Source organism: Nicotiana tomentosiformis, chromosome 4 (genome assembly GCF_000390325.3).
Source record: "Nicotiana tomentosiformis chromosome 4, ASM39032v3, whole genome shotgun sequence".
Lineage (NCBI taxonomy): Eukaryota > Viridiplantae > Streptophyta > Magnoliopsida > Solanales > Solanaceae > Nicotiana > Nicotiana tomentosiformis.
Window position 1 is genome coordinate 125,631,490 of NC_090815.1, and position 13,616 is coordinate 125,645,105.

Here is a 13,616-nt window from a genome sequence, read left to right on the forward strand (position 1 = left end):
GAGCCTTCAGGTAACAGAGTGCGGACCACAGAAGGAATTCTGCAGGCGCACTCCTCCTTTGATTCCCCAAGTCTGTGTCTAAGTATAAATAGTAGCCTTGGGCTACTATACAAGTTTTTCCCTCTCTGAGCACTCTAAATTCTAAAACTTAGAAATCATCTGTTCAATCATGTGCCACACTTCATACACATTTGTGATAACTTAGTTGCACTCATTCATATATCGTATGTTTAATTTCGCATAAAATATTTCACTTTTTAGTTAAATTTATAATTTGTTAGATAGTTTTAGGCCATTTGTCAATAGATTTCAATTTTACTACCATGTGGGGGTTAATCTGCGTTGGGTCAACTACTAATTGCTTTATGGGGACTGGGTAACTTGATTTGCATGCTTAATTGTTAATACCATGTTGAATATGTGCAAAAACTTGAAAACCCTAGAGGTTTGATCGAGTTGATTTTGAAATCTACGGCCGCACAAGCAATTATGTGGTCCGCATAGTTGAGATTTAGGGCCCTTGGTCAAGTAAGATTCCGCGGCCGCACTTGAAATTATGCGAACCGCAAAAATTCCACCGCGGCCTCAGAAAAGTGTGTGCGGCCGTAGATCAGGTCAATCTCTATCATTAGAGAGTTGGCACTTTTGGAAAATCTAATGCGCGACCGCAATGAGAAATGTGCGGACCGCACTTCTATTATACGGTCGCACTCAAAATTGTGCGCACCGCATGTATATTTCTGTGGCCGCAAGTCCAAATTATGTGGTCCGCACAACCCAGTTTGATGTCGCACTTGTAATTGTGCGGACCGCACTTCCACATCATGCACTTATGTTCTACACTGTGATATGTTGTCTCTATGCAATTGAATTACAATTGACTTCTGATGTTGCTTGTTACAGAAAATGGTTAGATATCGTGGCCACGGTGACACTTCAAAGGGGAGGGGTGAACCTTCGAGAGGCCGAACCAAAAGCATTTTACGCCTCGCCCTCCAAAATTTAATCACCAAGAAAGCTACAATTGGCTGAGGACGACAGCATGAGCCCTCCGAATCTAGTTCATATGCCCCATCTCGGGAAGCATCGGAGGGCGACTCAGTGCAAGAGCAGTCTACTGTCCAATCACAACCACAGCAGCCACAGGGAAGGTATCAACTCCGGGACGAGCCTTCCTCCTCACATAGCACCTCCAAGGGTTCGGAGAGTGCCAGTCAAGCTTCAGAGCCTTCTTCTACACCTGCCCCTGAGGCACCACCGGCCGATGTTGATGATATTCCGGATGATTGTCGAAGGGGTGATACTACAGTTGCCGGCCTTGATAGGTCAAAGAAGAAAGAGGTCTGGGAGGACCGTTTTGTGAGTCTCGTTGCCTTCACCAGCCTCCGTGAGTGGTGGACGGTGAGATCACTCACTTTTGAGTGAAAATTCCAACTCAAAGATCTTGACAAGTATAATCCATCCGTGTTGAGACAGTTTTGGGAGAGGAAGGGGTGGATGTGGTTCACCAGACTGTGGTTGGTGCCAAGGAGTATTTGGTCCGGGAATTCTATGCCAATGTGGCACACATAAAGAAAGGGACCAAAGTTACAAAAGTGAGAAACCTGAAGGTGCGGTTCGACCTGCACACACTGAACTCCCACTTGGGGTTTGAGGATGTGGAGCCAGTGTAGGACTTGGAGAAGCTGGCGATGGGTAATGCTGCTCGCCCATGGCTAGCTCAGATTCTTGCAGTCCTGGGACCACCACCACCATGGATCACTGTAAGAGTTCCTATTCAGCGGAACACCCTAAATTTCGAGGCGAAGGGGTGGCAAACCTTCATATGCAACAGACTAGACCCGTGCCAGAATGAGACAAACTTACTTATTCCACAGGCAGTTTTAGCCGCATCTATTATGGTCGGGTACCCGATAAATGTGGGTGCCGTGATGTCGGCCAACATGTCAGTGGTCGCCAAACAGGTTGAAACTTCCTACCCGTATCCTAACACCCTCACGGAGTACTTTACAGATGCATGGGTAGGGCCCAGGGATTTTGACACAAAGGTTCGGGCAAAGAAGCCCTTCTCTTGATATTCTATGATGGATCCGAAGAATCCTAAGAGAAAAGTTCAGCCGATTACTACCGTAGGCCAATCTGATGAGCCTTCGGTGGTAGCTGCAGAGTCTGTAGATATGCCTTCCACTTCAGTAGTGCCTTCTTCTAGTGCACCTGCCATGCCTCCACCTTCAGCCTCAGTGTCTCCCTCCTCGGCTTTGAAGCCGATGCATATGCCTTCTTCTCTATTATCTGCGCTGCGTGTCTCCCAGACTTTGGCGAGCCTCAACAACTGGATGCAAACAGATACTGTAAAGTTGTTTGACATATTCGATCATACTGCAGCATAGTCATCTAATGCCGGCACCCCAGATTCCTCCCACAGTCGAAGAAAGTTTGAAGAAGATCCTGGACAACCAAAACACTATTATGGCCACTCTATTACAATATGGGCAGTGATCGAAGAATTGGGCAAGGAGGTAAAGAAAATAAGAAAGCGGTAGGCAACTAAGAAGTCAGTGGATGAACTTTGGAGCCAGGTTACCAAGCTTGCAGCAGCTGGAGACATTCCATTTGAGATGTCAATAGACCTGCACCACCCAGGCCCAGATCCCACAGAGCCCACCGCAACAACTGGCCAGTCTAAGAAGCCAGACCTTGCTGCTGAGGCAGTCCATCAGATATTCACCAACCCAGCTACTGCCGAACTTGAGCATGATGAGATCCAATTGGAGACTGAGGTCGGTGCCATTGCTGAGGACACAGAGATGGCCGCTGAGCCATAGGGAGTTGTTCTTTACTCTCACCCTTCTTATACTCTTAGTTTGTTAAGCATTAGGGACAATGCTTATTTTTATTCGGGGGGTGGAGTTTCTTTGATATTTTAATGATTCTGATTCTGTATTTTGATAACTATGACACATTTGGCATGTAATTAACTTATTACTATTTTCTTCTTCTTTCTCATTATGTATATTCGTTTAGCTTTTAATAGTTTTTTGCTTTATTAGCTTCTTTTTCTTTATGTTTGTCTTCTTTTTGAATTAGTGACTTATTTTTGCTTTAAAAGCTTCTTTTTATGTTTTAGTGGATAACAAGCCTTTGGTTTTCTTAATGCCACAGTTCTTTCCAAAGGTGATTTTTGTGTGAACCGGGTGACTCTTCCCAACGATGGATGGCGTGACAACCTTCTTAAGGGATTGAGTCTGTTTTTGGTAGTTAGGTAATAATAGTAGTAATAATGAATAAAAAGACCTAATTGAGTCATGCTCGAAGAGTCAAACATGCTTCACTTGGTACCAACACACTTAACTACGTGATTATGGTTAAAACAAGGTCTTTGGAAAGAAATAACTCTAATTAGTGACCTTTTGACTCTTGTATTGACTTGGAAAATCATCGAGTGATTTCATCGAACCATAGTAATTTTCAATCTTGAATATGGTCATTGTGGGCCCACAACTCTATCCGTTTTAGCAATCCAGCTGCGTGAGGGGTAAGATGTTGTTTTTGCAAGTCCAAGTACCTGTGCGAATGGTCTAGAACTTGCCCCGAATGTGTTCCTAGGCGAAATTTTAAGTTTTGCTTGGCTTGAGAAATGATTGTAGGCTCAACTTGTCCTGTTTGAAATTTTCCATGGCCCACCAATGTTGTTATCCCTAGTCAACCCATTTGAGCCTAAAACCTTTCTCATTTGATAACCATGTTACAAGCCTTTACCCATTTTGTTGTGACTCTCTCTTGGCACCTAAACTTTCCTTAACACTTTTGTGAAATAATTGGCAAAAAACATAATTTTGGGGGAGAGACGAGGAGTTTGAAAAAGGTATCATGGCACAAAAGAGAAAAAAAATTAAGAGAAGGAAAGGCAAGAAAAATAAAGAGCAAGAAAAAGAAAAATGCAGAAAGTGAATAAGTTGAAAAGTTGAAGGGATTCAAAGAAAAGAAATGATGCGAAGCATGGAGATATCAAAGAAGAAAAAAAATGAATAACATGACCAAGAAAGAGTGATGCTAAGTCTCTCTAGTTCCCCTAAGGAAAAGAAAATGCCTCAAAGAGTTGGCAAAGCATGAGCCTAGAAAAGAAAATGAAGTGCTTAAGGAAAGTTGGTCCCGTTCTCTCATAGCATATCCAACCTTAGTCCAAAAGCCTTCATCGCATTTCAAAAAAGCCCTACGTGATTTTAAGCCGAGTAAGCTTACATTAGTGGTGATTTACATAAGGGGCAAGCCTATGGTACTTAAAGTCGTACTTGTGACATTCATTTGAGAGAGTTGAGCGAACCTTTTACAAATCTTTGGATTGAGTGCTATATTCTTAAGTGAGATAGGAAAACATAGAGTAGAGGAGGAGGAGTTTGAGATCCACAGTGACCTACATGAAAGAGCGAGCTTCCTTGATGAACAAAGTCAACTCTTGATGCTCAAGTGTCACACTAGAACTATCTGTGCTTAAAAGTTTACTTGTTACCTTGTTGATAATTCATAAGTGGTATGGGTAATAATTGTAGGTCCCAATTAATGTATGAATGACTCACCTTTGATTAGCTGGAATAGCTCTTAACTTGTGGAGGTGGGAATTACTTTATTTGCTTGAGGACAAGCAAAAGCTTAAGTTTGGGGGGGTTGATAAGTGGGAATTTTGACTACTTATTAGCACCCTTTAGCTTTCATTTTAGTCCAAAAGTGCTTAATTATTTTCCCGAAAACTGATGAAATGTGCTTAATTGTAGGAATATTGGAAGATGAGCTCCCAAGATGAAATCCAACTCAAGAAAGAGTAATCTGAACGCAACGACAAAAGCAGGCAAAAAAGCTCAGAAGTGCGGACCGCAGAATATCATCTGCGGCCGCAGGTTGTGAAACAATTGCCATCAGAGAAATGTACAAAGTGTGGTCCGCACATGAAATGTGCGGCCGCAGAAGCTGGGTCAGAGCAAAAGTTCACAGAACCTGCATCTCAAGTCCAACAAAAGTGCGGACCGCACAATTATTGTGCGGCCGCAGTCACATTTATGCGGACCACAGAAAAGCAAGGTGCGGCCGCAGACATTATTATGCGGACCGCAGAAGAGCAAGGTGCGGCCGCAGACAAAAGTTTTTGTGGACCGCAAAAGAGCAAGGTGTGGACGCATACATTATTATGCAGACCGCAGAAAGAGTGCAGTGTGGCAGCAATTCAGAATTATGCGACCACAGATTTCCAATCCTATCAAGCTGAAGAAAAGTGCGGACCACACATGGAATTGTGCGGCCGCAGAACTTCCAAAAAGGGATTTTTGTCTGAATATTCCAGCTCTGTATAAATAAAAGAGTTTTACTTTTTTAGGTCAACTTTTGACATCAGCTGCTACAGTGGACAGTTTCTTTTACTCTTTTTAGTAGTTTTAGCTATTTTGAGCTTTTTGAACATAGAGTTTATCAATTTATTTATCAATATAGGTTTAATTATCATTTCTTCTCCTATTTCTTCTAGTTTAAGTATGAGTAGCTAGATTTTTACTAGGGTTATAACCCAACCCTAGTGTGTAAACTTAATGGGTGTTTGATTTATTGCTTATTTATGGTTGGGTGTTTATTATTTAGCCTTGTTCTTGCTTTTATTTGAAGAATTAATGGTTACAAACATTAATTCATGCCTATTTGACTTGGTCTCTACTTGAGAAAGAGAGACTTAGAGCCTGTTTGGATGGGCTTAAAAGCTGGTCAAACCAGCTTTTAAGCAGTTTTTAACTTGTAGGAGTGTTTGGCAACCAAAAAATGGGCTTAAAAAAAAGTTAAAATCTGCTAAAAAAAAGCAAAACCAATAAGTTGAAAAACCCAACTTTTTCTAAATTGGCTTAAAAGCCATATTGCTTTGACCAAGGATATTACATTCTTATTCCTTATAATTTTTCTTAATTCCGAAATTACCCCTAAGTAAAAACCCTACAACATACTATCTTTTTTTTTCTCCATTCTCCAATATTTGTCAATTTCTTGAAGTTCTTAACATGAAGCAAACAATAGTTTTTTAAATAATGTTTGATACATTCTAATATTTTGTAAATATTATTCTTTTGGCTTCTTTTTTTGGTTCCATAACATTTAATTTTTTTGGTCGTTGAATCCTTCCTTTTTTTTAATTGGTGTAACTATATTCTAAAATCAAACCATTCAATGAATTTACGTGTTACCCCTGAATTTGAAGCTATGAACAGAAAATATTATATTATAGTCATCATCTTCTTTATAATGTTAACAACTTTAAGGATATTTCAGTTATTTTAACAAGAAAAAGTGCTTACCAGCACTTGTTTACCAAACACTTCATCAGCTTGTTTTAAGTTTCAGCACTTTTATTCAAACACCTAACTACTTATTTATAAAAATAAGTTCCAGCACTTATAAAGTGCTTTTAAGCACTTAACTTAAAAGCCACTTTTTTAAACCAATCCAAACGGGCCCCTAGTCCAGAAAAACTTGGCTAACAAGAAATTGGACTAATCGAGAGATTGACAAGCCCAATTAAAGAGTTGAACCTAGAGATAGTAAAATCCGACTTGAACTTTTATTCAACCGTTTTGTTCAATACCCATTTGGACTTGAGAAAGCCAAATTGGGTAAAATCACTCTCTGACCGAGAGGTACTGAGTGGGTAACCGAGTATTGATAGCTATAATATATCCCGACCAATAAAACAAGCTTTAAAGTTTACAACCCATTAGGCAAACACCTAGGTAAAAGTCATAGCACTAAGCCTTTTATATCATTTAAAAAATAACAAAAATAATTTCCTAGTTTCAGTCTTTAAATTGCAATCGTAGTGTAATTTAGATTTTTAAACAAACCAAATATTGTGGAAGTGCAAATTTAGATATACAAACTCATGCGCTAAGATATATACTACTAACTCCTATTCATATAGCTCCCTGCGGATTTTGACCCCGACTATTGTTGGGTATTACTATTGCATCGACTATTTTCATAACCTCAATTAGAGGAGTGAAATTGGACAAGGTCAACCAGCACATCAAAGTCAAGTCTCACAAATTTAATAGTATCAGGAAATGCAAGTGATGAGCAGACATAAGAGTGCGAAGATCCAAGATCAAATAATGTAACAACAAATGTGCCAAATAAGTGAAATTTACCAACAACCACGCCCGGGACATCTTGGTCATTCTTCTGTCTCATAGCATAGACTCGTGCAGTAGCTCTTGACCCACTACCCTGATTAGCTCCACTCAAACCCGCTACTTGCATATTTCTAGGTCTTGCACCGCTATTAGCTTGAGAATGAGTAGTGACAGGCTTTTGAACTGAGCCCTCTGTATGTGTAGAAGAAAGAGGATTAGTATTAGGACAATCCTTCACTTTATGATCCAGACTTCCACAATAAAAACAAGCACCATAAGCTCTTATGCAGGCACCATAGTGATTCTTCCCGCACTGTGCACAAGTATGTTTATAAGTTTTGCCTTGGCCATAACTTGCAGTACTAGCAGTAGAGAAATTTGGCTTATTCTACTTATGATATGATGACTTCTGTACACTTTTAGTCTTGGAATAGTCAAACTTTCCCTTCTTGGATGGACATCCATAATCTGAATTACCCTTCCTAAACTTGTTTTCTCTCCTACTAGCTTCTTCCTTGCCAATTTTTTCCCAAGTAAGAGCAACTGAAACTAGCTTGGAAAAATCCTCAAGTTGCAAGATTGCCACATATTTTCATATTGAACTATTCAAACCTTCTTCAAATCTTCTGCGCTTGTCTCTTTCGTCATCAATAATACCTCCAGCATAGCGAGAAAGCCTAAGAAATTTTTGTTGATACTATGCAATAGACATACTCCCTTGTCTTAAATTCAAAAACTCCTTTTTCTTAGCATCACAATAGACAGGGGGAATATATTTCGCATGAAATGCTTTCACAAAGTCATCCCAAGTAAGCACCAGAGGTTTTGCTTTTGCATTTGGCACACTTACCCACCAATCATAGGCATCCTTTTGTAAAAGAGAGATAACATACTTAAATTTGGAAGCATTAGTACACTCTAGTTGTTCAAAGACCCTCTCCATGCGCTCGAGCCATTGTTCAGCTACCGTGGGATCAGTAGTTCCTTCAAATTCAACTCCACCCATTTTCCTCATCTTCTCAAAATTTATTTCACTTCGTTCTGACATTATCCCAACCAAGTGACGAAAGAACTCAGCCATCTCCTAAAATGGAGGAGCCATAATAGGAGTACTATGACCCATTCCTCTTGGGTTACTGCACACTTCATTTTCACTAACACAATGATGATTTAGGTTAGGTAAGGGTTCCTCATCTCCTTCTTGGAGGTGAGGTGGAGCATTATAAGGGGTATGGCTTTCATCAACATATTCAATAGCTCTATTCGAAGAAGAGCCCATATTAAAATTCTTATAAAAGATAAGATCACACTGCATTAAGGACTGTACATGATACGTATGGACAAGGAATACAACAAATTACATTAAGCAAGTATGCAAAAATTCATAATCTCCGAGTCATTTTCAAGAAAGGGAATAACAACAAATACTAGGTACGATCACAATAAAAATTCTAGAATCACAAACCTAGGCTCTGATACCAAAACTTGTAGCAACCCCTTTGAGAGGGTGCTACTTACGAAATAAATCTAATTTACTACTTACAACATTAAGAAGATATTAATCCAAAAAGACATTCTGAATCATTTGGTAGTGGAAATAGGCCCATGCGATAAAGGTTCAAAGTGCAATATTTTTTTTTTTATTTTTGAAAATACACTTCATAATTTTTTTTTAAAATAAAATACAATGTCAAAATATTAACATAAGGTGATATAACCCTTCTTGAATAATCAACACGTTAAGTAACTTCCTAACAAAATTATACTTTTTGTTCAACATCACTGCATGTTCATATTGTACATAAATTTCAAACTAACGAGAGAAAAAATAAATAAAACTAATCTTCACCTTTGTACATTTTTACAAGACAATGTAAATTCAGCATATTACAATACTTGAGTTATTAACACATCCTAAAATAGTAAAACAAGTTACCAAATTCAAGTTACAAGAATTTTGGTCTTAAGATCCAACAAGCCTCCAAAATAACGTACATGGGTGTGACATATAGATCATGTACAATTCCCAAAACTATGCAAAGTCTAGGTGCATATGCAAATGTGATCTCCATAAGGGCTCCCAAAAAGACTACTTCATAAGGCCGTCTTCAAATCTCATCTCGTACATTACCTACAATAGAAAATAACTATCGCTAAGCATAAAGCTTAGTGGCGTATAAACTTTGGGCTTGGAGCCATTAAATTCTCCAATTCCCCATTTCAGTCACAGGTAGTTCAAATTAAACATAATTTAAAATAAGTAAACAAATATATCAAAATTATCGAATATCAAACCTTGAAATATTTCCAAATATCAATAACAATGTTCAAGATTCAAGAGTCGAGAAAGCATATACTATCAATACAAGAGAGTTTTCCAAATATCCATTTTTTGCCCAATATGTACGTCATGCCATCACACTAAGCATAATTAGATAGCAAGATGGACCGAAGCCCCAAATCAAGTAGAGTCAAAACCCAATAGTCAAGAGAATCAAGAACCATATTAAAAATGGCTTCTTAGTTCGTACTTAACACCGACAAGATCCATAATTTAAGACGAACTACAAATCCAAAGTCAAGATGGCAAAAGATCCAAATCAAGAGGCATGCCAAGCTGAGTGACAAAGTCACTGGCACAAGAAGGACAAAGTCCCAACAAAAATGCAAAATGGTCAAGCAAATCCGTACGAGTAGGTGGTTTAGCGAATATCTTACAATACTTGATATAACCCAAATACAACGATATAAATTGAAGACAAGAAAAACAAAATATCAAGTTATTTCAAAATATTCTAGCAAGTAAAAAGAGTACAAAGTTTATACACAAACCTTGGTGTTTTACCACAAAGCAGTTCAACCATAACTTGAGGACAATCGAATCTCTATGCCATAAACAAACCAAATCTGTCCACTTCCTCAAACACTTCCCCTTAGATTTTACAAGGATATATATACCTTAAATACATAATCAAATATCTATATAAGTTTAAAGATTTAACATGTCAAACTAAACATGATATTGGTGAAAATTACCCAAAATTTTTGAAACAGAAATTCTGGACAGTATCACTGTCTTGCATTGTGACTCAGTTTTGAAGATGGAAACTGACAAACTAGACTCTGAGGTCTTCATTGAAGTTGTAGATATATGTCTTAACATTTCAAAACATCTTGAATAACACCCATATCCATTTTGTACAAAGAGTTATGCTAAAATTACTAACAGTAGTACAAGGAGGGTTTGTAAAACAGAAAATCTGGGCAGCACCTGCCCTGTACTTCATCACCCAATTTCCGGTAAATAAAAGACAAACCAAGTTTTGGCGTCTCAATAAGAGTTATAGATTTATGAAATAGGTTTCCAGAAAAGCTTGTATCACTTGTAACATATCTCTATGCAAGAAGATATGAGGAAAACTCTAATACCTATCTAGTATAAACACGGGTTTAGTAACTTACCACAAAAGAGAGGAGCAACTTGAGCTTCACCAAGAACTAGTTTGGGTGGTTGATTTAGCAAAGCTTTCTTATGGTTATCATAATTTATTTTAGGTGATAAGAAGGAGAGAGAGATGGGGTTTTCTTTGGCATTAAGAACTGAAAATGAGATGAGGTTATGAAAAAGCATATCACAAAAGTAATATAAAAACTTTGGATAAATATGAGAAAGGTGGCTGCCCAAACTACTAAGTATCTTTAGATTAATAGCAGGCTGGGTTCCCAAAATATATATATATATATATATATATATATATATATATATATATATTGTATTTTATAACAATTCATCAAATAATATTAAGTGTTACACATAACAACACCATGGAACTTCTTTGTAAATATTAACATAATTTAAAGTAAGAAATTTTTATATATTGTCAAAATTCACGTTTAGGAAGTACGACATAAAATCTATCTTCATTATAAAGATGCTCAATTGAGAATGCAAATATTAGTTAAAACTTTGGAGTGTTACAAACTTTTATGGTTTATGAGGGAAGTAAACGCCCCCATTGACCAAATTCCGGGCGCGCCACCAATATTGAAAGGTCCGAACTTGAAGAAGTATACTCAATTGTCGTACAAGCTGAGCGCGGTTCCAGAACCAATCCTGAAGCTGTTCAAAATGCCTGAAATGCCAGAGTATGACGGGACTTCAGACCCACAAGAGCATATAACCACTTACACAATGGCAGTAAAAGGAAATGATATAGCTCCTCACGAAATTGAATTTATGCTGCTAAAGAAATTTAGAGAAACTCTCACGAGGGGAGCCCTAACGTGGTATTCATTATTACCTGAGCATTCCATAGATTCCTTTGAGATGCTCGCGGATTCTTTCATCAAGGCTTATGCTGGCGCCAGAAAAGTACAATCTCGGAAGGCCAACATATTCAGGATCGCACAGGGAGAATCCAAATTATTACAAGAGTTAGTTACCCGATTCTAGAAAGAAAGAATGTTGCTCCCGGTTGTCCCGAATGAATGGGTAGTTGAAGCGGATTAAACCCGAGAAGCTCAGACGCTTCTCGGAAGCTGAAGGAGAGCCTGCTTGAGTTCCAAACAACAACTTGGGCAGATATCCATAACCGATACGAGTCAAAGATAAGGATCGAAGATGACCAGGTCGGTTCCACATCATCGGCCAAAGGACGGGAGAAGAGCAGAGAAAAATCAAAATATGACTACGATGCGGACAGACGAACTTTGAGGGGCCGGTTTTTGCCCTACGAGCGGACCGAATGCCGTGGTAAAAACTTTAGGGCAGCAAACAAATTCACGCTGATAGAGGGATCGATCGTGGTTAAAATAATAGATCACTCCAAGATAAGGAGACGTCAAGGTCTCGGGATCCTTCTTACCCCAAGTTATTAGAATATAACTTCAACGCCAATATAGTGGAGTTGGTGTTAGCCATGAGAAACATTAAAGATGCACGATTCCCGAGACCTATGAGATTTGATTCCAGCTATAGGGATCCCAACTTATGGTGCAAGTACTATGGGACGAACGGTCACCGGAGGAGGTGGCAACACTATTGAAGAATGGTCACCTCAGAGAATTCTTGAGTAACCGAGCTAAGAACAATTTTGGTCGTAACAGAGAGAATACGGAACTTCCGAAAGTAGGAGAAGAACCCCCACGCCAAACGATCAATATGATCTTCGAGGGGGGGATGAGATTAACGGGATCACCTTTTCGGCAGCGAAGAAGATAAAAGTATTAATAACTCATAGTAAAAGACTCCGGGGAGACGATATCACCTTCACGGAGGAGGACGCAGACGGATTGTTATTACTACACAATGACGCGCTAGTAATTTCTTTAAATGTGTTAGATTTTAAGATTAAACGTGTTATTGTGAATCCAGGAAGTTCGGCTAATATCCTACAATGGAGAGTATTGGAGCAAGCTAAACTCACCGGAAGCATTATCCAGGCAACAAAGCTCCTCACTGGATTCAACCTTGCGAGCATGATGACCCAGGGAGAGATTTTGCTGCTCACAAATGCTGAAGGGGTAATGAAAACAACTCTCTTCGAAGTAGTAGATGGTGACATGGGATACAACATCATCCTGGGAAGGCCATGGTTACACGAGATGAAAATTGTACCCTCAACATATCACCAATTGTTGAAGTTTCCAACGTCCGAAGGAATCAAGCAGATAAGAGGTGATCAACCGGCAGCAAGAGAGATGAATGCAATCTCAGTTTCCAGTAGCAAACGGAAAGAATGCATGACATAGCAATTACAGGAACTGGCACCTATTCCCAAACTAGAAGGAGTTAGCCCGGGAACAGAGTCTTCAGAACAATATCAGGTGCCAAGATATTTCCAAGTTCCAGAGGAGACGGACGCAACGAAGTCTACGGCGGAGAAACTGGAGCAAGTTGCATTGTTCGAGGAATTCCTAGAAAGAAAATTCCATTTGGGGTCAGGACTGCACCCGGAGCTCAGGTCTTGTTTTATTGAATTCCTTAAATTTAATGATGATTGTTTTGCATGGTCGCACGAGGATATAACATGTATCCCGGTGGAAATAGCCGTGAACAACCTGAGTTTGGATCCCAACGTACCTCCGATAAGGCAGAATAAACGCCCTATTGCCGAGGCCAGGAATAAATTCGTCAACAAAGAGGTAACTCACTTGCTTAAAATCGGTTCGGTCCGAGAGGTAAGATATCCGGACTGGCTAGCCAATGTAGTAGTAGTTCCTAAGAAGAACAATAAATTTCGCATGTGTGTAGACTATAAAGACCTTAATAGGGCGTGCCCAAAAGACTCGTTCCCACTGCCAAATATCGATCAAATGATTGATGCCACGGCCGGGCACGAGTTGATGACTTTCCTCGATGCTTATTTCGGGTACAACCAAATCAAGATGAACCCGAAAGATCAGGAAAAAACTTAGTTTAAAATGAATTGCAATACATATTGTTACAATGTAATGCCC

The 13,616-nt window shown here is 39.1% G+C and overlaps 1 protein-coding gene across 1 annotated transcript; it reads right to left on the bottom strand.

Moving 5' to 3' along the window:
• Positions 1-7,011: 7,011 nt before the first annotated feature.
• Positions 7,012-8,238, bottom strand: LOC138910503 (uncharacterized). The gene is made up of 3 exons (XM_070201745.1): positions 7,872-8,238; positions 7,573-7,706; positions 7,012-7,470 (listed from the first exon to the last, which is right to left on the bottom strand). Exons 1-3 carry the CDS (start codon positions 8,236-8,238, stop codon positions 7,012-7,014), a joined length of 960 nt encoding a protein of 319 aa, XP_070057846.1.
• Between the last annotated feature and the right edge of the window lie 5,378 nt (positions 8,239-13,616).